Source organism: Drosophila sulfurigaster, chromosome X (genome assembly GCF_023558435.1).
Source record: "Drosophila sulfurigaster albostrigata strain 15112-1811.04 chromosome X, ASM2355843v2, whole genome shotgun sequence".
Classification (NCBI taxonomy): domain Eukaryota; kingdom Metazoa; phylum Arthropoda; class Insecta; order Diptera; family Drosophilidae; genus Drosophila; species Drosophila sulfurigaster.
The window spans coordinates 31,957,065-31,983,066 of record NC_084885.1 but is presented as its reverse complement, the minus strand read 5'-3'; the positions used below and the strand labels follow the sequence as shown (position 1 = coordinate 31,983,066).

The following is a 26,002-nucleotide window of genomic DNA, read 5'->3' as shown; positions in this document are numbered from 1 at the left end:
AAAAAACATACTTCATTAGGTACATATTCGCAGTTTACAAATTTATTTACAAAATAGATAAATAAAATAAATTTTAAAAACAACCAAAACTGAATTAAAATAAATATGTTATTTTGTACGGTACAATTTCGGCAAAAATAATTTAGAATGATTCTAAAACGGTCCTGTGTGCATACCAAAAATGCTCAATTTTAGCAATCATAAAACAAAATATCTATATACGTCTACATATTCGCTTACAAAAGATTCTAACTTTTATCCATGCTTTCAAAATATTCCCGGAGATCCGAAATAAGATCTTCACTATCTGCATCTTTGTCAGCAATGAAATCAAATACTCGACTTAGGATTTTATGATATTGAATATTTTCCTTAGTAAGCATAGGCATAATTTCATCACCTTTCAAAGGTTTGTTAACTTTTTTCATTTCATCTTCATTTCTATTATCATCATTTGTTCCTTGCGATTCATCCTCTGTGTTGTTCTTATGAGTTTCAATATCATCCTTTTCATCCAAACCTTTAACAATTTCCTTCTCACTCTTACCAGCGATTTCATCTTGTTGATCTCCAGTGTTGGTAAAGAGCGTAAAACGTTTCACAAATAGAAATTCCCTTTTGGGAAATTCAGCTGCTTCGTGTGCTTTAGATTCAATGTTGATTTTGGCGCAATTAAGAAACTTTTCGAAATTGTAAGCAATTTTTAATGTGCCAACTGTTGGGATGTTAGTTAGCCGGCATGGCTTCATTCCAATTTTGCTAAACTTGCGCTCTTTGCGGGGATCATACTTGATGTTCTCGTTAACGTTCGTCTCGTAAAACTTGTGATACCAATTCAAAAAAAAGTGATGTCCAATGCCGTTGATCAATTGCTTCTGCGGCACTTCATAATTGATACGCAGCTCTTTAAACGATTTCGACAGCAAAGTGAAATTGAGCACAAACTCATTTTGTTTACGTGTGTACAGCTTAACGCAATCCAACCGAATATTCGATGGATATAAGCGATGCAGCAATTGACAATAGATGGCGCCAGTGCGGAGATCCTTAATTTGTGCCACTTCACATTCCAGCTGAGCGTTCAGCCAAATGAGTAAATCACGTGAGCTCCACACATCACGTTTCAATATCAGCACATTGATAACGCTCGTCTTTGGGTCCACCATGGTTTGGTATTTGGCATTAGTTGTTGTCTTCAAAGTAAATCAAATTCGTTTGGAGAGCTCTCGAATTTGTGGTGAATTCGTTCTGTTGTCGATGTTAGACTGAGCTCACAACTCATTTCCATTGATTGAAATTCCAAAAAAGCACTCGATCAGTCTGGCAACGCTTTGCTGTTGACGATTACATGGCAACCTTGGATGGCAACAAAATGGCGATCACATGCATAATGAAAATAAAAAAGTTGTGCAACGATTTCACACAATAACTGCAGCTAATAATTAAATGCGCTTTTCAATTGCCAAAAAAAGCAAACAATGAAAATGTAGAATCCTATTGCATACTACAACACCACATAACACAGGCAGACAACATTTTGGTTTTTTAGCCAAAGCGGCAAGTGGAGTGAGCAGGAGAGAAGGCTGGAAGGGAAGGTGGCACCACACGGCAGTGACGTGTGTCTATATGTATGCATGTGTTTGTGTGTGTGAGTGCTTTTGCTGTTGATGGTGTTAATTTATGGTTATGCGTCTCATGCTCAACACACTGACACCGAAACCTGTCACGCACAAGCGCCAACAACACCAACCTGAGACCTGAGACATGGCTGCCCTCGCTCACACACACACACACACACACACGCGTGCACTGATACACATACATATGTACGTTGGTGTACCCTATGCAGCAATTAGTTTAAGTAATGAACACAGATTTGTTAATGCATTATAGCGTTTAAATTAAGTTACTTTCAAATTCCCTGGGCGCCATGGTGCGAGAAATTGCGATGTATGATTTTGGTAGCTTTTCAATTTAGAGCTTATGTTGCCAATATGCAGCTTGATAACAGGGTGTTCCCAATTTCCCTGGCTTGCTTTAGGTGTATGCGAGCGCGTGTGCGTTGTTGTTGTGATAATACAGTAAAAACTGCTTAAATGCGCAAACTAACAAATCTTAATGCCTGGACGATAATTTGACTTAATTCAATAAAATATATTTACAGAATAGTTTTTTGTTGAGGTTATGTGCAATGCAGAGATTGCTTACAGGGTATTTCAGTGACTTTGGGTTGCGAGAGTTGCTTGATACGTTATACGTAGAACATTTTGCTTGCTTTTCTTTGTTTAATGGGCACCTAGTACTAATTTTGTCTGGCAGTCCAGTATGTTTTGTATTTTGAATTTGGTACTATAAAGTACCATCAATATACACAGTAGAGCCTTTGGCAAATTTTTGCGGTTATTTACGGTATATTTGCCTAATAATCCGGTATATTTTGTACCCTATGGCATATTTTGAATGCAGTATTAATATACAAAAACGTCTTTAGGTATATATTTAGTATTTTTGCGGTATATTTATATGTTAATCGGATTTATTTTACACTATGGTATATTTTGAATGTAGTATTATATAAATATACTTAATATATCATCTGGTATATTTTTTTTAGTATTTTTGAGGTATATTTGAAAACTGTTTAGCATTTATTTACAATGGATAGCGGTTATCTCAGTTCTTAGAGGGCATGTTTGCGCCAACACAAACTGATTTTGATCTCAGTTTTTATTGCAAAATGCAGCGACTGATTACAGGGTGATCCAATTCCCTTGGCACGTTTGTGCCAACACCAACTGATTGAAGGGTAATGCCAACGTTAGCAATGAGAGCGAGTCGCGATTCAGTGCCTCAAGCGCAATGCAACTGCCAAGAAGTCAGCTTCATCTATTGCTCCTCCTGCTAACAGCTCAGCAGCCAAGTGAGGCCGTCGCCTTTGGCGGCATTGCGCAGCTGGAGCATGTGCTGGATTTGATACTCACACGCAGCTGTGCGGCGCACAATCAGAGCGTCTATGTGAGCACCGGCTATCGGGAGCAACTGCCGAGGGAAGAAACCCGCCTGGTGGATCGGGTGCTCGATCACGTGCTGCGACGTCACAGCCAGGTGCCGATGCTGTTGGACAGACACCTGCAGCCGCAACTCAATTTGCATGTGCAGCTGATGCTGTTCTTTGTGCAGAGTACGGAACAATTCATTCACTCGGCAGCGGGGAATTCAGGCGCCACCTCAACGTTCAAGCACAAGTTTTTGGTGGTTCTTCTGTCACGATCCGATGATGAAACCTCAAAGGAAGAGATGTCGCATCTCTTTAGTTATATGCTCCATCAGCGTCTCAACATTGATGTGCTGCTATTGCGTTGGCAACTCGATGGGGGCAGCGTGGAGAGCTTCACCTTCTGGCCATACAACGAAGCTGGCTGCGAGTCCGTCGAACCCATTTTTCAGCCACTACGCGGAGCACGCCTCGAGGAGCTTTATCCACAAAAGGTCGGCAATCTGTACGGTTGTCCATTGGATGTGATTGTGTGGCATGTGCCGCCGTACATCGAGCTGCATTTGGAGCGCGGCACGGAGTTGGAGCAACAGCTGCAGGGTTGGGATGCGAAGCTGTTGCGATTGATGGCGCAACGCCTGAATTTTCGTTTGCGTCTGGTGGCCAACGAGCCGCCGCAGCTAATTGGCGGCGAGAGTCACATGAACGGCAGCTTCACCGGCGCCTATCGCATGCTCCGCCAGCGTCGCGCCAATCTCACCTGCGGCTGTGCCGCCTGCCTGCCAGCGCGAGCCAAATTCCTGTCCCACACCGTCTCCTACAATCAAGTGGAGTATGTGATTGTGTTGCGCACTGGTCGAGCTTACAGCAACTATGAGATTATGTTGTTTCCCTTTGCCTGCTCCACTTGGTTGCTGCTGCTTTCCATCGCTGCGTTGCATCTGCTCCAGCGTTTGTTTTGCCCCAACTGGTGTCTGCGTTTGCCTTCACCCATCCAGCTGGGCATCGTCATGCTGATGTATGTACTCCGAGTGAGCTACGAGAGTTCCATCTTTGAGTTTGTCCACAATGCGCCGGTGCGTCCGTTGCCCCAAACCGTGGAGCAAGCACTTCAGGCGGACTACAGCTTCATTGTGGATCATGCCACACATCGCATGGCCGCCTGGCTGCCGGTCTTGAATCGTCGCACCCACATTCGACCCGGCATGGCTGTGGATATGTTTGAGTTGCTGCTGAAGCAGGAGCCGTTGGATGGCAATTGGGGCGTGCTGAGTAGTCGCGATTTCTTGGACTACCATTTGGCCGGACATCGCGAGCAGCGGCATCGCTTCGTTGTGCTCCAGCCAAAGGTGATGAACAACATTCTGTGCATGCATCTGCCGCTTGGCTCTTACATGGCCTCCATCATCAGTCAGCTGCTGTTCGATCTGCGCAGCTTTGGCATCTGTCAGCACCTCTCGCAGTTTGCCACGCCCTCAGTATCGCGAGATCATCATCAGAAGGATGCTTTCGGGGAGTCGATGCGTTTCCTTCACGCCGCCTGCTATTGCCTGCTCTTTGCCAATACATTCGTACTTGGCGTCTTTACGCTGGAGATGCTCTCTCTGCATTCTCGCTTTCGATGGCTCAGCTGCTTCTTTGAGCGCCTCTGAATCCTGCTGTCCGTCTGTTCACTTGCTTGCATCGCTTTCACTTTATCTGTAGTTGAGGTAAAGACTTTAAGTTTTTGTTATTTGAATGATAATTTCATATGCTTACTTATTAACATTCATTTCTTATCATCCAAGTAGTTTTTTTTGTATTTTATTCCTCAAAGCGTCAAAAGTGCAGTATTATTTCAGTATATTGTAGTACTTCTTCGGTATATTTGTTTTATTTTTTACAATAATACAATATTGTACTGATTTATTTATATTTTAGTGTATTCCAGTATTTTTAGTTTATTATTTCGGTATATTTTAACTATAATACCGTACTGTTCTGATATTATTATATTTCAGTATACACCGCCGACTCAGCTTCTGCTTCGAGCGCCTCTAAATCCTGCTGTCCGGCTGTCCATATGCTTGCATCGTTCTCACTTTATCTGTAGTTGAGGTAAAGTCATTAAATTGGTGTAATTTGAATGACAATTAAATATGCTTACTTATTGACATTTATTTTTTAGCATCCTAGTAGTGTTTTGGTTTTTATTCCTCAAAGTTTATAGAAGTGCATGAATAAGTTATATAATCTGCAGCATTGGATCCACAATTCTGGGTGAGTTTTCCACATCTTAATTAAAATCAATGTATATCCTAATCTATTCTATTTTTTAAAGCCAGGGACTCTAATCAATCATCTCAAAAACGGGGAAATAGATAGAATCTTCAGAAAACTTGGCTTCAAAGCAAATCGAGTCTATTTTTTGTCTTTTTTAGAGAAGTGAAAATATGAAATTCAATCGTACTTACTCAAAGGGATATTTGGACGAAGCTCTAAGCAACAAAGTGGTTTAACGCATCCATGAAACGACGCAAACGCTGTCGATGCGGAGCTGCGCTGCGTCGCTCGAGCAGAAAGACGAAGCAGGCGCAGAGTTGTAGGTTGATGTAGAGGCCAAAGATGGCGCCAAGCAACCAGAGCGAGAGCTGGCTGGGATCACGATTGCGGACGACGGCCAAATGCTCGATCCGATCGAGATACATGCGACGAAAGCGATGCACCAATCCAGCGGACATCATGTTCATGAGCAGACCGTTGATGCGCTGCTTCAGATACGAATGCGGTCGCATGTAGAGCGTCAAGGGAGCGGTCAACAGGGGATTGGGCAGAACACTGAGCCGGGGTCGCATCGGTCCCGAGTCCATGTCGAAGCGTGCCGCAGTCGGCTTCAGCAGTGGCGCCACAATGCGTGCCTCTTCGTTGTCGCGCAGCTCACGCAATGTTGCGTCCAGCTGCGGTTCGATGCGAATGCGCATCACCGGCAACAGATCGCGAAAGACATTCTCCAGTGCCGGCAGCATGTGGAACACATAGTTCTTGTCCAACACCTCAGCGAGCGTCCGCAATGGAGTCCGCATCCTCCCGTCCTGCAGCAGGATATAAAGCTCTCCCGTGTAGGCAGCGCGCAACACCAACGTCTGAAGAAGCCACAGAACCAAAAGATAGCGTGCAAAGTTGCGACGCGGCGGCTGCGGATGCATTCCACCCAGTAGAGTGCACCACAGTCCCAGCAGTGGAGTCGTATTCTCTGAACCGAGCACAAAGCGTCGCCACCGTTGTGGCATCAGTTGCAGCAACACAATCAGACCGCATCCCAACGCAATGCTGAGCCACAGACACAGCCAGGTGAGGTGACCCAGAGGCTTGCTGAGGCGTTGCAGCGGCGACAGCTGATGACCTCCAGGCACGCACAACACGATGGGGAAACTGGTGTAGGTGATCGAGGGAAGCATAAACTGGGCGCGCTCCTTGCTGTACATGAAGGCGCCGAACGTCAGGTTGACGCTGCCCTCCACAATCTGTGAGGTATAGAGAAGAAAGAAAGTCGAGTGTACTTATAATATACCACATATACCGAAAAATACTATAAATATACCAAAGGCCATATTTGGAATATGTAGAACCAAAAAAGCGCGATATTATTCTTATAATATACCAACTTAATATACCGAATAAATGCTTAATTATACCAAAGACCATATTTGGTATACAAACAAAACAATTGCGGTATTATTCCTATAATATACCAAATTCATATACATACTTACAAAATACTAAAATATACCAAAGTCCATATTTGATATAGAAGCAAAATAATTAATAGTAACATAAATTAAATTAATATACCCAACAAATACTGAAATATACCAAGGACCATATTTGGAATAGAAGCAAAATAGAGCGGAATTAATTGTAAAATATATCAAACTGATATACTGCAAAAATACTAAAATATACTAAGACCCATATTTGGTATAGAAGTAAAATAGTACGGTATTATTCGTATATGTCAAATTAATATACCGAAGAAATACTAAAATATACCAAAGGGTTATAGTGTATAGAAGCCAACTAATGCGGTATTATTCTTATAATATACCAAAAATACCAAATACCATATATGGTATAGAAACAAAATAGTACGGTGATAGTTCTAAAATATACCAAAATAATATACTTAAAAATATTAAAAAGTTGGTATGTTTTAACGATAATTCTGTACTGCACTTGACCTATTTTCTTTTATGTCAGTATATTGCATTATTTTTAGTATATTAATTTGGTATAGTTTTAACGATAAAACCCCACTGCATTAATTATTATTACTATTCATTCGGTATAATTTTTAAGTATAATACCGCGCTAGTCCGATTTGTTCTGCTCTGATGTCATATTTTAATCAACTGAAAAGTATGAACATTTAAAAAAAAAAATTGAAAGATTTCTGTAGCATCTTTTAGGCTGAACGTAGAGAAGCTTTTACCCTAAAATAAACTCTCATCAAAGTAGGCGAATAATTTGAGAGTACAAAATAAATGAAATCAAAGTAGCCTTTGACATGATTTGAGACCTTTATAAGCAGCAGCTCGACACACATTTTTCGTTAGTTTATTTTCAGACTCGCTCGAGTCAACACACAAATTTTCCAAATTTTTTGTGTTTTTTTTTTTTTATATTTTTGTTAAACTAATTCTGACGAAATGCAGTAAGTAAATTGGGAAAATAAATAGAATTGTGATTTAAATTTCTTTGAATATTCACAGCAAACTCTGGCTTATTATTCCCTTGGATGTCTGACGATGGTACCACGGATTAGCGCTCTTCGTTGAGGTCATCGTAGGTCCAAGCCTTTCATTATGGACTCGGAATTATTTTGCTTTCTGCACACTTACTGAGATCGCAGTTACCGTTGAACACTAATCTCTCAATACTTTGAACACTTAATACCCTGCTGCATATACTCTTATGATTATTAACATTTTAAGAACACTTTTCTATACACTTGAATATAATAATGGCATGTTGATGAACTTAGTTGCTATGATTTTGACACTTAATACTTTGTTGTAAATATATCTGATTCTATTGTCGTTAAATGTTCTATCATTACTCGAATATAATAAAGATATGATCTCTTGCTTGACCTTTTTACTTATTAAACTAAGAATCTAGATAAATGATTAACTGGCAAACTCACCATGCCCATGGCGCCCGAGACGCTGCCATTGGGATAGACGGAGCCACGATCCTTGGCAGGTTGCTCGAGCAACTCGATGGCAAAGTTCATGCGCTCGGCGAGCAGCGCAATGAGTTCACCTTCGATGCCAAGCAGTTGTCGCTGGCCATCAGCTGCCGGTGGCTCAATGATGACAAATGGACGATGCTGGAAGGTGACAATGCGCAGCGGGCAGCCATGCATGTTGTCCAGCTTGTCGTCGAAGAAGAGCGTCCGATTCGGCAGAAGAAATCGCGGAGGAACGCCGAGGCCACCCATAAAGCTGGCATAATGAATGGGCAGCGAGGATTGACAGCGCAGCTCGCGATATGGATAATAATTGTAGACATGCACTTGGGCGGTTGTCGATGCTGTCGATCGATCCATAATAAAGACATTCACATTGATCACATAGATGGCAAAGAGACGTTTAAAGATCATGCGTATGGTGTCGAGACGTTCCTCCTCCTCGCCCGTATACACAATGCAATAGTAACCATTGCGCTTGAAGGCGCCATCCGTTTGCAGCAGGCGACGCTCGAGGCGATAATAGGCCCAAACACTGTCCAGCAACCAGATGGCTGTCGTCTGCATGTTGAGAGCATTTGCTGGCGCTAATGGGGGCTGCACTGCATCCACTTGTTGCTGGGCATCGACTCGTTCGCCTTCTAGAAGAAACTTGATGCGGTTGGCACTGGAGGCAAGTCGAAGCACTGCATCAATAAGATCGTTGTGACGGCCGCGACTCGTCTCCCATGTGGCAAAGTTGAGTATAGTCAGCGGTTTGCTTGAATCGATGGCATAGTGACTGTTAATAGTCCACACCACGGCGTACATCAGTGTTACGTTAAATGTACCGTCGATGGCCGACAATGGCATTGTCAACATTGTTGAAGCGTCGTCCAGCGAAAACTGTGCAACGACTTTGATTTCCATTTCCATTTAAGTGATATCCTGTGGGGCGGTGCTCGCTTATCGTGCCACAAATTGCATTTAAATGGATGTGCCATCAGTTAACAAGTTGCCTGCACGCCACCTTTAAACAAAAGTCATAATCAATGGTTAAATGCGCTTACTTATTTTCTTATTGCCAATTTGCACGTTAGCTTTAAAATGTCGATCTTCTGTGTGGCCAAATGTGAGAAACGCAAATTAAGCGCAACGCGTGTGTGTGGGCAGTGTGACCCCCCTAAGTATGCTTTGGCAATTCCAATTGGAACTTACCACCAGTGTGAATGGCAAATGAACGTGAATTATCTATCTTAATGTAAATAGAATATATTTATATTGCATGCTTACTGACTTACCTATCAGATTTAAGTATATTTGTTGCTAGTCAAAAGTATTGTATTAATACTTTCCAATTTATTAACTTAAAAAATTTGCTTTGCTTTTGAATTGCGATTGTAGATTGCGAGTATGACCAGCCAGCAAAAACTAGGTGAGTCAGTGTAACCCCGTAAATCGGTTACAATTTGTATTGCTACTGACCGCTTGTGTGACTGCAAAAAAGTATAAAAAGTATATTTAGTATTGTTGTTTTGGTTTTTCTTGAAATGAGTAATTTTAATTGGCGCAAGAAACTGCAAATTGCAACTTATGCATCATCACCAGTTTATGTCGCAATGCAAAGCTAAGAGATCGCTGACCATGTTTTTGTCTTTACCTTGTTCTTTTTATGTTGCACTTGCGCTGATCTTTGCACTTTACGTTTTTTAAGCCACCCACCGCAGGCCCACTTTTTTTGTAGTCGCTGATATTTTGTTGTAAGATCTTTTTGTACTTTTGTTAAACAACGCTCTTGAAGTCCACTTTTGAGCTTAGCTCAGCATTGACTCTATGACACACTTTCATTAGCGGCAAGGCGGCAAACTACGCTGTGCAAATTTAACGACCAAATTGACTTAAGCAACCAGTGTTTACAATTGTCTTACTAATTTTTTACACTTGCAATCCTCAAATTGTAGTTATCAATCGAATAACAGAAATGTACAGCGGCATTATATATTTTTTTTAATATTATTTGCTAATGCTAATTTGCTAATAAAATGAGAATACCAATAAAAGATCAATATACTGATAATGACAAAGTGTGGCAGTTTGGCAATTTGAAATATCATTACTAATGTGTGCGTGGTGTGGTGACACTGTTTTGTGTGAGCATAAAAAGTGAAATGGCGACGGCAACGGAAAATTCAGTTGAAATTGAAAAATTAGAGTACAGCTTCCGTATTGCAGCCAAAAGCATAGACAAAACATCAAAGACGATTAACAGATAACGAATTGGCTTAAAGCACAGCTCTCAACTGTGGATTTGTTTTCAGTGCAACATTTCCGCTGATGCGAAGCACCGTTGAAATTTTGGCGCATCAGCAAATTGTTCAGCCAAGGTTTTTTGCAGCAACGGTTTCAGTTCGGTGAGTGTATAAGTATGTACATATGTATGTATGTGTGTTTACTATTTATTTATTAATATACTACAAAGTATATATATTTTTTTTTGGCATTGTTTTTTTTATTAGGTGGCACACATACGGAAACGAAGTGCAAATTGGGTTAAAGCGGCGGCGAATGTTGGGCGAGGGGAGTAGCGAGGGGAGCTGAGCCGAACTTCTGTGTGGTGCGCTGGTGGTGGTGAAGTGTGGCGAGGAGAGGTGAGGTGAGTTTTGGCGAGCGGTGCGTGCAAAATGCAGCGCAGCTTTTCTGGGCACGATTCCGCGACGTTAACAATTTGCATTTTGCAGAATTCTTTTGTCATCATCTGCATTGCTTTCGTTTGCTTTCTTTCGCTGCCGCTGTCGCTGCCACCGCCATCAACAGAAACAACAACAACGACAGCAACAACCGACGCTTTGGAATTCTATATGGCTGAGCTGCCGCGACATTTTGGCGTCAGTCGTCGATCGAGCTTAAGCACGTCGAGTTAAACCCACGAACCCGCTGTGTAACATCTTCAAATTATCGCAAATAGGATTAAGCATGAGATTGCTAGGTTTGGTGCTGTTGATTGCAGCGCTGGGCAGCGCACAGGATGCAGCGCAACAACAGCAGGCGACAGTTGTCAGCGGCGATGCAGCAGCTGCCACTGTCGATAGCTTAACGGATGCCTCAGACACGCCCACGGACACCACAAATGGAACAGCAACGGATGCGGCTGGAACTAAGCCACGTTTCCCCACACGGGACGAGGTGAGTTCACGTTGCGTGGTGAAAATAGTTTTGCTACGAACCAAAGCAAGAGCTTACTATTGTTCGATTGATCCTTTCTACAGCTGCAAGTGAAATCGATTGCGTTATCGACAATCGGTTGATCGATTTCTTTGCTTTTCAAACGTAACGTGAAGGTTTTTGAAGTAGTTTTAGATTTAAAGGAGTAGTATAGTTGAATCGATTGAGTTTTGCGCAGTATTTGAAGCATTTGAGCAATATTAGTTTAGATTTATTGATATTTTCAATTAATAGTGAATTTTAATATGATTTAGGTGACACTGTTGAATTAAATTTGAATTTAATTCCATTTTTGAAATTTTTCAAATGAAAAGGTTTAGTAAAGATAAATCGATTGAGTTTTTCACAATTTTTAAAACATTTTATCATTATTTGTTTCATTTGTTTAACGATTTTTTCATTAATATTACATTTTTGAAGTAGTTTCAGACGTAGAGATCTAGTAAAGATAAGTAGATCGAGTTTTACAACATTTTTAAAGCAATATTGATTTAATTAACGATTTTTTGTTAAAGTAATATTGAATTTTAATATGATTGAGTTTTGCAACATTTCTGAAGCATTTAAGCAATATTAGTTTTATTTATTTAATGCTTTTTTTCATTAAAATTGACTTTTTTAAGTAGTTTCAGATGAAAAGGTTTAGTAAAGATAAATCGATTGAGTTGTTCACAATTTTTAAAACATTTTAGCATTATTTGTTTGTTTATTTAATTTATTTTTAATTATTAGTAAATTTCAATATTATTTGAGTGGAAGGAAGACACCGTTGAATTGAATTGAATTCCACATATATTGATTTTATTTCATTTACTTCATAACAAATTACAAATGCCATCGATCATTGCATTTTTGTTCATTTCTGATTGAATCTTTCCGCTTGCTCCGCAGATCCTCGGCCAGATGCCTCCGGTGTTGCCGGTGCGCAGCGGCATTCCTCCGGTTGATGCCTTTTACTTGATGTTCCCCGCCCTCAGCAGCCTGCTGCGTTGGGGTAGCCTCTTCCCCGCCCAGTCCATTCTGGGTGCCATGCCCGACAATCTGCAGCAGTCGGCCTCCAAGGTGGTCCTCGTGCTGGCCGACGATGCGAATGCCCAGAAGTCGCGTGTCACCCGCCAGAATGCGCCGATTGTGCCGCCGAATCCATTGAATGCACCCGTGATGTTGCAGCAGCTGCTCAGCCAAATGCCACAGCCTAATCTCGGCCAGAGTTGGCTGCCCGATGGTCTGGTGGGACAAATGCCGCCACTGCCGGCACTGCCCAACATACAGGACTTTAATCTTGGTCAACCACTTGCGGGTCTACAATTGCCACCCCTCGATGGTCTCTTGGGTGCACCGCCGCCAGCTCCAGCTACCGTAACCCCCCCTCCACCACCGGCAGCTGCAGCCAAGGCTGCCACCGATGATGTGGCTCAGGCGCCGCCCGCTGTGGCCCAAGCACCACCGGCGCCATTTGCCGGCTTTTTCGACGGCACCAACAACATGCTCGGCAGCGCCTTGGCTGCCATGCCCCAAGCACCCACACCCGATGCCTTCATGGCTGGTCTACGTCAATTCTGGCCAGGAGCAGCGCCCGCTGCCGCAGCCGATGCGACCGCTCAAGCTTCGGACATCTCGGAGGTGCGTGTGAAACCCGAAACGCCTGAAAGCAGCAGCATCATCAACTACAGAGATCCAGAGCAAAGGGAGGCGCAGTTGGCACAGCTCAAGCTGAAGTCAGCGCTGCAAATGGAGCAGGATAAACAGCGTGTGCCATTGCTGTGGTTCCGCATGCCAGCAACGAGCAGCAACACGAAGACTACGAACAGTCCCACGGAACAGCGCGAGATTGAGACGAAACTGCAAATGTTTGAGCGTCAGGTGATTGCCGAATTGAAGCTGCTGCAGCAGATTGAGGCTCTAGCTCGCGAGATGCGCGCCAATGCACAGGAAGGAGGACGTCAGCAGCAGCAGCAGCCGTCTTACAAGCTGCGTTATCCTTTGAGTCGGACTCCGGTGCATAAGATCACACGATCGGACATTGAGCGTGCGCTGCGCGATGATTATGTGCGACGTCTGTTGAACAAGGAAGCGCAACGCAAGGTGCAGGGAAGCGCTGCGTTCAAGCGTCAGGCGACAACGCCACAGCAAACGCTCTCCAAGGAGGACATCGTCAACGTGATGGCCTATGCTTACAGGTTGGCCAACGAGAAGCAACGCGCAGCAGCCACAGCTGAGGCGACGCCACAAATGCAACAACAGCAGCGACAATTTGATGCGGCAGAGCAGCAGGCAGTCAAGGAGAAGACGCAACAGCAGCAGCAGCAACAGGAGATGATCATGCGTCAGATGATGTCGCAGCCAATGGAACAGCAGCAGCAACAGTTGCTGATGCAACGTCAGTGGATGGAGGAGCAGGCAAAGCGACAGCAGCAACAGGCACAACAGGAAGCCATGGCCAGGCAAATGGAGACGATGCAACGCCAGGCAGCGATCGATCAGCAGCAACAGCAACAGTTGGCGGAACGTCAATGGGCGGATGCCAAAATGCGGGCTATGCAGCAGCAACGTCAGTGGACGGAGGAGACGATGAAGCTGAAGCAGCAACAGCAGCAGCTGCAGCAACAGGCGCAACAGCAACGTCAGTGGACAGAGGAGGCAATGAAGCAGCAAACAATGCAGCAGCAACAACAGCAACCAGGCATGGAGCAACAGCAACAGCTGCGTCAATGGGAACAGCCAGCGGAGCGTCAATGGGCAGATGAGAAGATGAAGGCCATGAGGCAGCAGGCAGAGCAACAGCGTCAGTGGTCAGAGGAGTCCATAAGACAGCAACAACAACAGCAGCAACGGCAGCAGCAACAAGCGGAGCAGCAACAGCAAATGCGTCAATGGACAGAAGATGCCACAAAGTTGAAGCAACAGCAACAAGCTGAGCAAATGCGTCAATGGACAGAAGATGCCACAAAGTTGAAGCAACAACAACAGCAACAAGCAGAACAACAACAGTTGCGTCAATGGGAACAAGCCGAAGATCAACAGCAGCAGCCACGTCAGTGGACGGAAGATGCGACAAAGGTGAAGCAACAGGAGCAGCAGCAACAAGCGGAGCAACAACCAATGCGCATGGAGACGGACGGCGATGGCCTGATGGTGGGTGAGGCGACGCCACAAATGCCGGAAACCGATGGCAAGGAGCGTCACAAAGGTAATCTCTACGGTGTATTTCGTAGCCGACTAACTAACCCAGTGCCATTCCTCCGCAACACAGTCGACGTTTTGGGTTTGGGCGGCAATCATCACAAGAAGGTCAAGTCAAAGGTCGCACCAACGATCATCAATTACTATCAGCAGGCACCACCACCACGTCCAGTTGCCTATCAATATGCCCCACCGGCTCCAAGCAGCTATGGCACCAGCTATGGCGGCGGCGGTTACGGATCGAATGCCTACGGTGGCTACCGGGCGGCAGTCGGCAATGATGCGATCGACAGCATGCTGCGCGAACATCAGGTCTTGGCGGCGGTAAGTGTTGAAGCAAACAGTCACCAGTAGATATACACAGCACACAACCGTGCACGAACACCTTGAAACTCTCCACGATACCTATCAATGAACTCTCCACTACACCTTCCACTTTTCTACAATACTACTGCATAACACACTTGTTGTTAAACTCTCCACAACACTCGACTGCAATCTCTTTTAAATACTCACTGTTCTAAATATTTCTCTCTCCACTCTACTCCACTGAAATCTCCACTACACTCTGCAATCTTCACCATTATTCACCCTTTTCTCTTAAATCATTTCCTAATTCGCACTAAATCCTCTATCAATGAACTCTCCACTACACGTGTAATCTCTTTTAAATTCTCCACTGCCCTAAATGTACTCTCCTCAATACCCTACACTAAACTATCCACTCCACTAATTTTTTCTCTCTACTAAAATCGCCACTTCACTAAACTCTCCACTCAATGAACTCTCCACATCACCTTGCGCATCTCCACTGCCTACTCTACTAAATACTTCACTGTATCCTCCTCAATACTCCACTCAACGTTCCACTCTACTAAACTCTCGACTTCACTTAACTCTCCACTGCACTAAACTCTCCACTTCGCCAAACTCTCCACTATGCACTCTCCACCATTCTACACCCTACTCTCTTAAATTGTTCTCTAATTCGCATTAAACCCTCCTATAATATATTTAAAACTGTCCGCGATATTTATCAATGAATTCTCCACATCATCTTCAGCACGGTTTCCACTACCTACTCCACTAAACCCTTCACTTTATTCTCCTTAATACTCCACTTAGCTCTCCACTCTTACTAAAGATTCTAGTCCACTAAACTCTCCACATCACAAAGTTATCCAATTCACTAAACTCTCCGCTCAACTTAATTCTCCACTCTATTAAACTGTCCACTCCACTAAACTCTCCATTTCGCTAAAGTCTCTACTCCACTAAACTCTCTCTTCACTCTGCACTCTCCACCATTCTACACCCTCTCATAAATTATTCTCTATTCTATCTAATAAAGCCATTACTAAAACAGCACGTAAATTCCAAAGTAAACCCTGCTCTTTTCACTAAGCTCTGCAATAAACCATTTACTAAAATCTTTCATAGTCCACTCATCTCTTTACCTAACCAAATCTACCACAACCTCCAGTAAAGCACTCACTATATTTTCCACAATTTTATACTAAACTTTCCCTCACTCCGCACTTCACCTTCGACTACAACTTTAAATTGTCTACAAAAAAGGCCCCTACAACACTTTCTTAACTATTTTTTATTGCAACATTTTCCACACTTTTCTCCACACACTTCACTACACCACATCACACCACACATTTCACTACACCGAATTACACGCACTGCACACCACACCACACCACACGCACACACAGTTAGTAGCCTAGTCTCATGTCATTCATAAGTCTCATATTCTTCTTCGTGTGCTTCTCGTATGCTGTTCCTCATGTCATTAACAGGCGACGCATTTCAGGCAATAAAACCTCCCACCGATGACAACAGCAACAGCAACACGACCACAGCAACTTTGACGACCGACGACGACAACAACAATCATCGCATACAGAAAAGGTTAGCACAATTTCCAGCTACAGCTTTGGATCGCACCAGCGGCGGCTGTGGCTGCGGCAGCGCTCATTGCGCCTGCGGCAGCAGCTGTCGTTGCGGCCAAAGGAATCATATGCAGCAGGAGCAACAGCAGCAGGTTAAAGTTCCTACGATGCGTCGCGTTAGACGCAGCGCTGAGCCGCATACTGAAGCGGAACCCGCTACGAATGCGGGCTACGGAACCTTGGAGACGATCGATGAGGGTTCGTTGAATGTGCTGCGGAAGGAGTACAAACTAGGCTTGAAGGAGATAACACTGAGTCCGGATGAGGATCCAGCGGAGGCGCTGATGCGGTACAATGCGGCCTCCATACGCGAGGCATTGGAGCGAGCCAGCCAAGAGCCGTTGGAGATCAGTGGCGATCAGTTGGCCGCTGGCGTTGAAGCGGGCGCCGAGGAGGATTACGGCAGCGGAGCAACAGCGGAAACCCCAACGGAGACGGAAACAGAGACGCCAAAGTACGAATCGGAGACAGGAGCAAAGACGCAAGAGTTGCCACCGCAACAGGACGCTCCAAGTGGTGGCAGCAACGAGACAGTTGCCAGCGAGCTGGCTGCGGCGCGTGCTGAATTTCAGAAGCTCTATCAGCTCATACAGAGCCTGAAGGAGCAGCTCCATCAGGCAGAGCAGGGACTCAGGGATTGCCAGCATGCAGAGAGATGCACAACAACTTCGACAACTTCAACTTCAACTCCCAGCACAACAACATCAACCTCAACAACATCAACCTCAACAACATCAACTACGACCACAACAACCCCACGCAGCAATGCCATCGATGGCGCCACAACTGTGCTGCCTTACAGCGAGAAGAGCTGGGAGCGTTTGCTGGCCAGCAAGGGTTACGATACCAAGTATTTGTCCAAGACGCATCAACAGCAATACACACAAGGCGAGAATCTGGCGCTGCCCAAAGCGGAGACTTCGAATGCTTCCGGTGATTATAGCTACCAGGAATTGCAGCCCTACGATCCCGATAACAAGTCGAAACGGGCCTCGGGCAATGGCACCTCGACCTCCACGACGACCACAACAACAGAGCGCAGCAATGTGGCGCACTTGCTCAACTCGCTAATGGATGAACAGGAGGAGGAAGAGGAGAAGGAGCAGCAGCTGGAACAACAATCAGCTGATGGCGATTCAAATGCCATTGCCACAACACCCACGCCTTATGCTTTGCGTGGTAAATTTGTGCGACGTCGTAGCGCCAGTTCTCGGCTCGATTCCCATTCCCAATCCCAGGTTCGTTCGGTTGTGCGAACGACGCGTCAGGCAAAGGTAACGCGTCGGGAGCAAACGGAGCTTGCGGTGTTGCGTGCGCGCAGCACGAAGCTCGATCAACTGATCGATGTCTTACATGAACTTCTACGTTTGCAGCTCCAGCGCGAAAGATCAGCAATCAGTCAGGTCAAAAGCAATCCCAACAGCATCAGCAGCACAAAAAAACTGCGCACACGACGTTTGCGACGCAAACCGAAGTCAGCAGCGGCAGCTCATTAACATTTAGCATTAGCATTTAAAATTTACCATTTAAAATTAACTTTATCATTACATCATTATCATTTCACTAATGTAGCTTCTCTCCTCTTCATTCATTTCAATCATTGCATGCAGTCAATCATCAGCATCAACATCAACATCATCACATCCATCAGCCACAACCACAACCACATCCACATCTTCGACTGGCGAGGAAAGCGACGCTTTGCTAGGAGCCCCGAAGGGTTTCAGCGACAACCTGCTGCGTCCCTACATGGGTCTCTTGCCCATCGCCCAGCCCCACGATCCCTGGACGGAGAAAGCCTTTAATCCCCAGCATGCGCTCTACGGCGGTGGTGGCAGCTATGAACCGTATTTGCGACCCCGTCGGGACACTCACATTATGCCGACGCCGGTGCAAAGTCATCAGCTTCTGACGCCGGGCATGCTCGAGCGTCTGTTGCGCATTAAGGCGGAGTTTCAGCGACGGTTTCCGCATCTCTATCAGGGCATGCTCAATCATCAAACGAATCAGACGCGTGTCGTTGTTAAGCCGCCGTTGCTGGTACGCAACGAACCGAAACTTAAAAGCGATTCAACGCCTGTCTACGAGCTGGGAGCTGCGGAGCGAGGACTTTTCGATGAGCCAAGCAGCGATGTGGAAGCAACTAGCGAACGCATCGTTGAGAAGAAAAATAAACAACACCGAGGCGACGACAACGACGACGATGATGTGGATTTCTTCCGCTTTGAGGATGAGGATTTGGAAGACAACAACGATCATGATCATCACAACAACGATAACGATAAGGATGTTGAGCCTTTTGATGACTAAACTGACAGCTATTATCCAATATTATGTACGCAACAAATAAACGAGAAACTAGAAATGTATAAAACTATAAAAAAAATTCAGAAGCTAGCTGCTCCTTTATTTGTTGTAAATACAAATGCAATTTGTAATTGCAATTGTTCCCCATAGGAATAGGTGTTGGATCAATGAATTTAACCTGCGATCTCACCACAAAGCAGCTGCGATGCAAAAGGAAAACTTAGGAGCATAGGAATTTGACAATACTTGAAAAGGATTTAGAAAGGATAATGAAATCGGGTAAGTATTTTGGCAAAGTTTTATCAAGGGGGTAAAGCAAATAAAAGCAAATATATTTTTTTTATAATATATGCTGGTCAAGATCAAAGGACCAGCATATAAATGTATTGTCAATTTATTGCAAGCCAGAAAAATGTTCAAGGAACTAAATCAACTATTAAAATTTGTGTTCCGATTCGCATGGAGGCTAAATGCTATAGTTATTAGCATGAATGGCTTAGTCGTTGCCTCATCTTATTAAAATAAGGAATAATATTCGTTTTCACTAAAAAATTAATAACAATAATAAGTAATACAGTTTATGGCTTAACATTAATAAAATATTTCAAATTTTAAATTCAACAAGGAACACAACCAGTCAGCAGAATAACGTTAAACAGTGTGCCCATATATTCCAATTTGGGATTATTATGATTATTTTATATACTATATTAACGATGGTACATAGAATACATTAGAGATGTGATATCAGATTAACATTATAAAAGCAGAAGCAATGATAAATAAAAAGCCAATACAATTAAAGTAATAATAATAATATGATTGAATCCACATTTAATAAAAATGAATCATACTTCGTGTTTTACTACTAAAAGAATAATTATAAAATTATGATTTTATTACAATTAAAGTAAATAAACTTAAAATAATACAATTGAAAGACAAATATATATCAGATATCATTTCAAAATAAAACGGAATATAACGCAAAAATTATAAATTAATGTTCAACTCAATTGAATAAATATAAAGTTCATATATTTATTACATATTTCGTCATAACTAAATAATAATTAATAATAAATTACAGTGCATGTAATTTCACGCAATAATCAGAAAAGATGTGACCATAGTTGATTTAATATAAAGTCTATATTTTCGTTGCATATTGAATAATAAATAAATAATAATGAATAATACATGATAATTAGAAATTATGTGACCAGAGTTGATTTAATATAAAGTCTATATATAGTTACAGCAAAAAAATTAAAAAAATAAATAATTCTGCATAAAACTTCATGCCATAATCAAAAATGATGTGACCAGAGTTGATTCAATATAAAGTCTATGTTTTGGTTGCATATTGAATAGTAAACAAATAATATCTATAACGATTTGATCTTAATAATGAATATTGAAAGAATAGGTGTTCGATAGGTGACACAGGAGAACTGGTAATTGAAGTGATTGAGGATAGCTGGAGGCGCCGCAAGTATAGCTGATTAGCTGCCATTGTGGGCAATTATGCAACAATATGCTTATTAGCGGCGCATTAAACAGATTTCCCCCGAGGCGCTGACCTGACTCTGACGCCTAACTTGCGGACTTTCAGGCTTGCTGGCTTCGAAATGAAGTGCTCTTCAAGCAGTTGGCGATACGAAGGCGACAAAGTTGTCATGCTGCTTCAGCTGTGCTGCTTCTGGCTGTGCCTCCTCGCTGAGGCTGAGCCTGCGGTGGAGACACCAACAACATCGTCATCGTCATCATCGTTGCTGTCGTTGGCGTTGTCACAGGTGCTGCTGGAATCGGAGATGTCGCAATGCAAGACGTTGCACGTTCATCTGGAGAGTGGCACGGATAATGCGACACAACAGTTGTTGGATCTGTTGACCGAGGTGCAACGTCATGTCATCAGCACCTTGCAACCGCTGAGCTTGTCGCATCAGCGTTCGCTTCCCTATCGTCCCTACAAGCATGCGGTGCTGTTGCTTGTCAGCGACATTCAATCGTTGCATCGCATCTATGCCGCACAGCGTGCCACCAGCAATCTCTCCTACACGCTTGTCTACATGCTGCAACCGCAGCCAACGCTCGCCATGCAACTGTTTTGGCAGCTCAGTGTTCTAAATGTTGCTTTACTCACCTCATCAGATGATGAACTTCAGTTACTCAGCTACTTTCCCTTCAGTGCGATGCATGATTGCAAACAGATTCGTGCTCAGGTTGTCAACAGCTTTGATCATCGGTTGCAACGTTGGACATCGCTTCAGTATTTCCCTGCGAAGCTGAGCAACTTCTTTGGCTGCACCTTGACCTGCGCCACCTGGCCGGATATGCCGTATCTGGTGCTGCAACCCGATGGCACCTTCGTTGGCATCGAGGGCGAACTGCTGCAGTTCATGGCCAACAATCTCAACTTTACCGTCGGACTCTATTGGCTCAGTCAGGAGGAGGTGCGCGACACTTTCAACGAGTCTGGCTGGATATTCGATGAGGCAAGTTTTGGGTAAAGGTGAAGAACTATCGATGGCACTATAGAGCCACAATCGATAGTAGCAGACACTTTCGATAGTGACCCAATTACAATCGATGGTGCCATCGGTAACTGGCGTCTCATATTGCTCTGAGTAAAATAGATATGGATCGCTTTACATAGGTATTTTGATCTATAATGAGTCGAATTTAAGATAAGCGTCGAATCTACGCAAGATCTAGTTCACTATCGAGCCACAATCGATAGTAGCAGACACTTTCGATAGTGACCCAATTACTATCGATGGTGCCATCGAAAGCAATATTTATTTAAGATATATGCATTTATATTATAATTACGTTATGTAATATATAAACGATTGTACATATATCGATTACTTTAGAGATGTGATGTCACATTTGATATCCCATTGCAATGCCAAATTTAGGTACATAAAGGTCGCTAGATAAGGATACTCTGAAATTTGTGGAACTTGCGAACTTGTTCAACACATATTTGTTTATTTGAATTATATTCATTTAGATCTTTGGCAACAAAGCGGAATATGCCTTGGGCGGCTTTCACTACAAGCCAAGCAATAGCAGCGAGGAGCAACCGTATTCACAATCCATGTACTACTTCATGAGCCACATTATGCTGATCACGAATCTACCAAGCGCCTACTCGACCTACGAGAAACTCGCTTTTCCCTTCCATCCGCAACTGTGGCTTGCCATCGGTTTGGTGCTGGCTCTGAGTTTCCTGCTGCTCTGGCTGCACCAGCGACGCTATCAACGTTATTCTCAGGTGAGCAGAAGTCTCTTCTAAGTTGCTTATCAGTTACAAATTCAAAATTCATTAGCTTTCGTGTTTCATCATTATTTCGAGTAACTACATTTTAGACACTTGACTTTGCTGTATATAAGCAAGTAAGATGCCCGTTAACAGTATTGTCGTTAAAATATACAAAATGTATATACCGAAAATACTAAAATATACCGGGACCTATGTGCGATATATCTGATTATTACCATATGTAAAATATACCTGAATATATTGCTCAAATATAGTCAAAATTTTATAATAAATAAGTAAATACATATATTGAAAAAATATCGGTATATTACGTTATTCTAAATATGTATACCTGATTCTCAACCGAATTAAGATCTAAAATCAACCAATTGTTTTCTTCGGATGCATATTGCATATATAAATGATGCTTACTGAATGTCACCGATATATACTGCATTCTCAATCGATATATACTACATTTTAGCGATATATACAAAATTGAACCGATTTATAATGCACTCTCAATCGATATATACTAAGTTCCACCGATATAGACTGCATTTTTGATCGATATATACTATAATCACACGATATATACTGATTTATAACGATTTATACTGTATTCAAGAGATACATACTGATATCCACCGATATATACCTTACTCTTAATCGATATTTACTATACTAAAAGGATACTACTGAGCTCCACCGATATATGTATGCTGCGCTCAAACGAAAAATTCTGAATGAAAATTAGTATATTCAAATATCATACTGCGTTCTACCGATATATACTTGAATCTCAATCGTTATATACTACATTTGAAAGATGCATACTAAAATCCACCGATATATACTGCACTCTCAATCGATATATACTATATTCAAACACTTATACTAAATAAAACCGATATATACTACATTTAAATGATGCATACTACATTCCTCCGATATATACCGCACTCTCAATCGATATGTACTGCATTCAAATTGTGCTTATTTAATCCACAAAAATATACTCTCACTCTCAATCGAAATATGCTAAATTCATATATACTAAATACTGTATACTATACTGTATTATAATATATACCATTTACTTTAAATTGATACATACTGAATTCCACCGATAAGTAGCTTAATCTCGATCGATATATATTGTACTACATTCAAATAATACTTTCTTAACTTCACCAATATATACTCTCAATGGAAATATACTAAATTCATATATACTAAATACTGTTTACTATACTATACTACAAGTATGGTACCATTTATTTTCTACCATATCACACATTTGACATTCACTGTGAAATTTCCAAATCCTCATTCCAGCATCCCTATTACCAACTGCTGGTGCTGACGATTGGCGGTCAGTTGCTGCCCGCCGAGTTGCCCCGAAGGATGCACTGGCGTCTGCTGTTCGTCACCTGGGTGATGGGCACACTGGTGCTGCGCAGCGCCTATCAGTCGGGCATGTATCAGATGCTGCGCCAGGACTCGCAGCGCAATCCTCCTCAGACTATAGCCGAAGTGCTGGCTCAGAGTTATACGATTCAATTGGTGGATGGGAATGCGGATCGTTGGCTTGCCAGTTTGCCGGAGTTGCGAACGCAACAGTTGCGCCATCTGGCGGCGAGTGAGTTGCAATCGTTTGGCCAACTGGCGGTGAGTAGCGGCAGCAACGAGCGACTCGCGATCATCACACCCTACGAATACTTTGGCTACTTTCGCAAAGTGCATGCGATGAGTCGTCGATTGCATTTGGTTCGCGAGCGGATTTTCACACAGCAACTGTCGTTCAATGTGCGACGACATTCGCATATGGTCGGAGTGCTCAACGATCAGATAATGTTGGCCCATTCGCATGGCTTCCTCGAGCACTGGACGCGGCAATATGTGAGCGCCGTGGATGAGCGAGATGAGAGCATTGCCCGGATCACGGCTGTGTCGTATGACACTCTCGATGGTCTGCAGCCGGAGGGAGATGCTGTGGATACGCCGGAGCAGGAGCGGGAGCAGGAGAAGCAGCTGCGTGTGCTGGCGTTCAATGAGTTGGCCGCACTCTTTTGGCTGACACTGTGGGCGCATTTGGTCGCCGCGTTTGTCTTTGGCCTCGAACTGTTGATCCATAAATAATGCCGCAAAATTGCCGCAGTTTTAATTAAATTACTTCATAATCTCTTGCTCTCTTCTCTCTCTCTCTCTCTCTCCCTGCCCAAGAGTAGACGCCGCTTCGCAGTTTTCTGCACTTCGTCGTATCGTTTGCAAAACGCAAAACGTTTTATCTGAAAGCGATAAATTTGCAAAAACCAGAATAACAAAAAAACGAGAACGACGAGCATGAAATCCTTGCCTCATCCTCATCCTCCGACTACGTAGACGACATCAATTCTCTCCCGCTCTCGCTCGCTTCCATGCTGGTTACATTCTATGACACTCGTCCATTGGTCTAACAGCGATGCGCATCCTTCAGACACGCAAATCACGAAGACGCTGTTCTCGAAGGTGATTTCGCAAACTTTTCAAGCACTATTTTTATTTCTGACTCACTGTAAGCAAACGCAATTTGCATACGAATATTTCAATCGTACTGATTGCAAAATAATAAAATATACCTTAAATTAAATTTAAAATTAATCCTAATTTAGAAAATTCCAAATACATCTTGAAAAATATTTCGGAAATTTCATTAAATTTATATAGGAATATCAAAAATAATCGCAAAAATCGAAAAGCCTAACAAGTTTTTCCATTTATAAGCATAAATTAAATTTAAAATTCATTTGATAACATTCTCATGAAAATCAGAAGTTTTAAATTTTAGAAAATAAATTCCAAATAACGAGTTTTTTTTTTTGTTATTTCTTGAGTTGAAATTTGTATTTAAAAGTTAAAGCAAAAATCTTATTATGGAATTGTTCAAATAGATTATAATTCTAATAAATTCTTTATTATTTATTTTGCTTAATAGGGATATAATTGCTTAATCGAAATCAGTATGGTTACCTTAAAAATGCAAAAGAAAAAAATAAAGCATAAATTAAATTTAAAATTCACTCAAGAACATTCTTTTCTATCCTAATTCAAAACATTTCAGATACATCTAACAACATATTTCGGAAATTTCATAAAATTTGTATAGGAATATAAAAAAAATAATTGCGAAAATCGAAAAGTGTAACGATTATTATTCCAATTGACAATAAATTTATTATAAGAGTTATTTTTTTATTTATTTTGCTTTATGGAAAACCAGTATTTAAAAGTTAGGAACTCTTGTTTTTGAATTTTTCAAATAGAAGTAAAAGACCCCAAAATATCGTAAGAAGCGTGACACGCGTTCAACTCCATTTGGTTTAACCCAATTGTTCGTCCCCTGCTCCTCTCAGTGTTGAGCTGATGCTTTGCTTATCGCCTCGCACATTTGTGCTATGTTCCCCATTCCCCGTTCTCTCCCCTCCATCCGTTCAACTAAAAATGTTCCCTTTTTTTGCTGCCACAAAACTGCTGTAATGGGCATGACGTCGCCTTAGCATTCAGCAACCAGTTTCAGCTAGCTTCTAGCTCCATAGCCAAGTAGTCAACGACATCCACATCCACATCCACATCGCCATCGACGTCGTCATCGTTGCTGGAAATTCAAGTAAATGTATTGAACTTAAGCTCATTGCCGTTGCTTTTGCCTGCATTGTCGTTGTCCTCAGTTTTTTCCCCCTACTCATCCTCCTTCGCCTTGTCAGATTTCCTCGCCTATGTCTGGAAGCTGTGGCTCATAGCTGGCTGTCTTGGCTTCCTCTTTAATGTGGGGAGGACCGCAAAAAACTTTATGCAATTCCTTTTTATAAAATGTT

At 42.6% G+C, this 26,002-nt stretch overlaps 5 protein-coding genes across 7 annotated transcripts; 3 read left to right on the top strand and 2 right to left on the bottom strand.

Annotated features, from left to right (window-relative positions):
• Positions 1-248: 248 nt before the first annotated feature.
• Positions 249-1,166, bottom strand: LOC133848808 (uncharacterized). The gene has a single exon (XM_062284501.1). The coding sequence runs from the start codon at positions 1,164-1,166 to the stop codon at positions 249-251; it is 918 nt and encodes a 305-aa protein (XP_062140485.1).
• Positions 1,167-2,856: 1,690 nt separating this feature from the next.
• Positions 2,857-4,676, top strand: LOC133848708 (uncharacterized). Its single transcript, XM_062284365.1, has one exon. It carries the CDS (start codon positions 2,860-2,862, stop codon positions 4,645-4,647), a length of 1,788 nt encoding a protein of 595 aa, XP_062140349.1. The 5' UTR covers positions 2,857-2,859; the 3' UTR covers positions 4,648-4,676.
• A 752-nt stretch (positions 4,677-5,428) lies between these two features.
• Positions 5,429-9,298, bottom strand: LOC133848340 (uncharacterized). Its single transcript, XM_062283849.1, has 2 exons — positions 8,178-9,298; positions 5,429-6,498 (listed from the first exon to the last, which is right to left on the bottom strand). The coding sequence occupies exons 1-2, from the start codon at positions 9,135-9,137 to the stop codon at positions 5,473-5,475; spliced, it is 1,986 nt and encodes a 661-aa protein (XP_062139833.1). The 5' UTR covers positions 9,138-9,298; the 3' UTR covers positions 5,429-5,472.
• A 1,785-nt stretch (positions 9,299-11,083) lies between these two features.
• LOC133847506 (defective chorion protein, FC125 isoform) lies at positions 11,084-18,955 on the top strand. Of its 2 annotated transcripts, none has more exons than XR_009895170.1 (5): positions 11,084-11,384; positions 12,315-14,613; positions 14,677-14,930; positions 16,415-16,526; positions 18,178-18,225. XR_009895170.1 is itself a non-coding variant. In XM_062282609.1 (5 exons), the coding sequence occupies exons 1-5, from the start codon at positions 11,175-11,177 to the stop codon at positions 18,875-18,877; spliced, it is 3,561 nt and encodes a 1,186-aa protein (XP_062138593.1). In that variant the 5' UTR covers positions 11,085-11,174; the 3' UTR covers positions 18,878-18,955. The 2 variants fall into 2 exon arrangements, 1 of the variants encoding a protein (XP_062138593.1); XM_062282609.1 differs by having other exon boundaries at positions 11,085-11,384; positions 16,429-16,526; positions 18,178-18,955.
• An 87-nt stretch (positions 18,956-19,042) lies between these two features.
• On the top strand, positions 19,043-24,669 carry LOC133847507 (uncharacterized). 2 transcript variants are annotated; one of them, XM_062282611.1, is made up of 5 exons: positions 19,043-19,153; positions 20,315-20,369; positions 20,423-21,372; positions 21,894-22,157; positions 23,484-24,669. In XM_062282611.1, the coding sequence occupies exons 3-5, from the start codon at positions 20,506-20,508 to the stop codon at positions 24,285-24,287; spliced, it is 1,935 nt and encodes a 644-aa protein (XP_062138595.1). In that variant the 5' UTR covers positions 19,043-19,153; positions 20,315-20,369; positions 20,423-20,505; the 3' UTR covers positions 24,288-24,669. The 2 variants fall into 2 exon arrangements, with proteins under 2 accessions (XP_062138595.1, XP_062138594.1); XM_062282610.1 differs by having other exon boundaries at positions 20,315-21,372.
• Positions 24,670-26,002: the final 1,333 nt, after the last annotated feature.

Bases quoted from the DNA above. Each gene is read 5' to 3' on its own strand.
- LOC133848808 (XM_062284501.1), bottom strand. From the start codon at position 1,166: ATGGTGGACCCAAAGACGAGCGTTATCAATGTGCTGATATTGAAACGT.
- LOC133848708 (XM_062284365.1), top strand. From the start codon at position 2,860: ATGCAACTGCCAAGAAGTCAGCTTCATCTATTGCTCCTCCTGCTAACA.
- LOC133848340 (XM_062283849.1), bottom strand. From the start codon at position 9,137: ATGGAAATGGAAATCAAAGTCGTTGCACAGTTTTCGCTGGACGACGCT. The intron at 6,499-8,177 runs GTGAGTTTGCCA...TATACCTCACAG, and splicing joins TCTCGGGCGCCATGGGCATG to ATTGTGGAGGGCAGCGTCAA.
- LOC133847506 (XM_062282609.1), top strand. From the start codon at position 11,175: ATGAGATTGCTAGGTTTGGTGCTGTTGATTGCAGCGCTGGGCAGCGCA. The intron at 11,385-12,314 runs GTGAGTTCACGT...CTTGCTCCGCAG, and splicing joins GTTTCCCCACACGGGACGAG to ATCCTCGGCCAGATGCCTCC. The intron at 14,931-16,428 runs GTAAGTGTTGAA...GACGCATTTCAG, and splicing joins AACATCAGGTCTTGGCGGCG to GCAATAAAACCTCCCACCGA.
- LOC133847507 (XM_062282611.1), top strand. From the start codon at position 20,506: ATGAAGTGCTCTTCAAGCAGTTGGCGATACGAAGGCGACAAAGTTGTC. The intron at 21,373-21,893 runs GCAAGTTTTGGG...ATATTCATTTAG, and splicing joins CTGGCTGGATATTCGATGAG to ATCTTTGGCAACAAAGCGGA. The intron at 22,158-23,483 runs GTGAGCAGAAGT...TCCTCATTCCAG, and splicing joins GCTATCAACGTTATTCTCAG to CATCCCTATTACCAACTGCT.